The 651-nt window shown below is 36.7% G+C and overlaps 1 protein-coding gene across 1 annotated transcript in view; it reads left to right on the top strand.

Annotated features, from left to right (window-relative positions):
* Positions 1-651, top strand: part of LOC119586643 (leucine carboxyl methyltransferase 1-like) — a 23,933-nt gene that overhangs the window by 16,156 nt on the left and 7,126 nt on the right. Inside the window, exon 4 of the mRNA XM_037935384.1 lies at positions 198-441. Within this exon, the coding sequence (XP_037791312.1) occupies positions 198-441 (244 nt within the window). The remainder of the gene's footprint in view (positions 1-197; positions 442-651) is intronic.

Below are 651 nucleotides of genomic sequence, written 5' to 3'. Positions count from 1 at the left end.
TTTTCTGTGGCGGTTGGGTTTAAATACATTTTCAATTTTATCTCAGAAGCCTGTTTCTGGATAAACTTAATGAGATATCAAGATATAAAACATCCTTCCTTTCTCTCTTTTTGCTTTGATGAAAAGATGAGCATCACTTCTCCATACTCTCTTAATGTTTTTTCAAACTTTTACCCAAGACTTTACCTCCTGCTCTCAGATTATGATGTCAAGCTCAATAGGAACAACCTTCATGCGCACACCTACAAGCTGACAGGAGTCGATCTCAGAAACATCACAGAGGTGGAAGCCAAGATTAAGGAATCAGACTTGGACTACTCACTCCCTACCCTCTTCTTGGCTGAGTGTGTCCTGGTGTACATGAACACCAGCAAGTCTTCACAGCTCTTACAGTGGATTGCAGAAAAGTTTAAGTCTGCCTTCTTTGTAAATTATGAAATGGTAAATTGAATTTTTTATGTTCTTTTTTTAATTAACCCTTTGGCTTGAAAAAGTACCCCACTGTAAGTTGTGACCAGTTTCTGAGGGATTTTAAGTTATTGGTTATAACATCTCTGAATAACTGGGGCCTGACATTGCAGACTCAATAGCTTTAATGTATATCTCCCATTGTAGAGTGAATTGAAAACAAGCATTTTATTTTTTTATTTT

Source organism: Penaeus monodon, chromosome 21 (genome assembly GCF_015228065.2).
Source record: "Penaeus monodon isolate SGIC_2016 chromosome 21, NSTDA_Pmon_1, whole genome shotgun sequence".
Taxonomy (NCBI): Eukaryota; Metazoa; Arthropoda; class Malacostraca; order Decapoda; family Penaeidae; genus Penaeus; species Penaeus monodon.
This window is presented reverse-complemented; position numbering and strand designations above follow the sequence as displayed.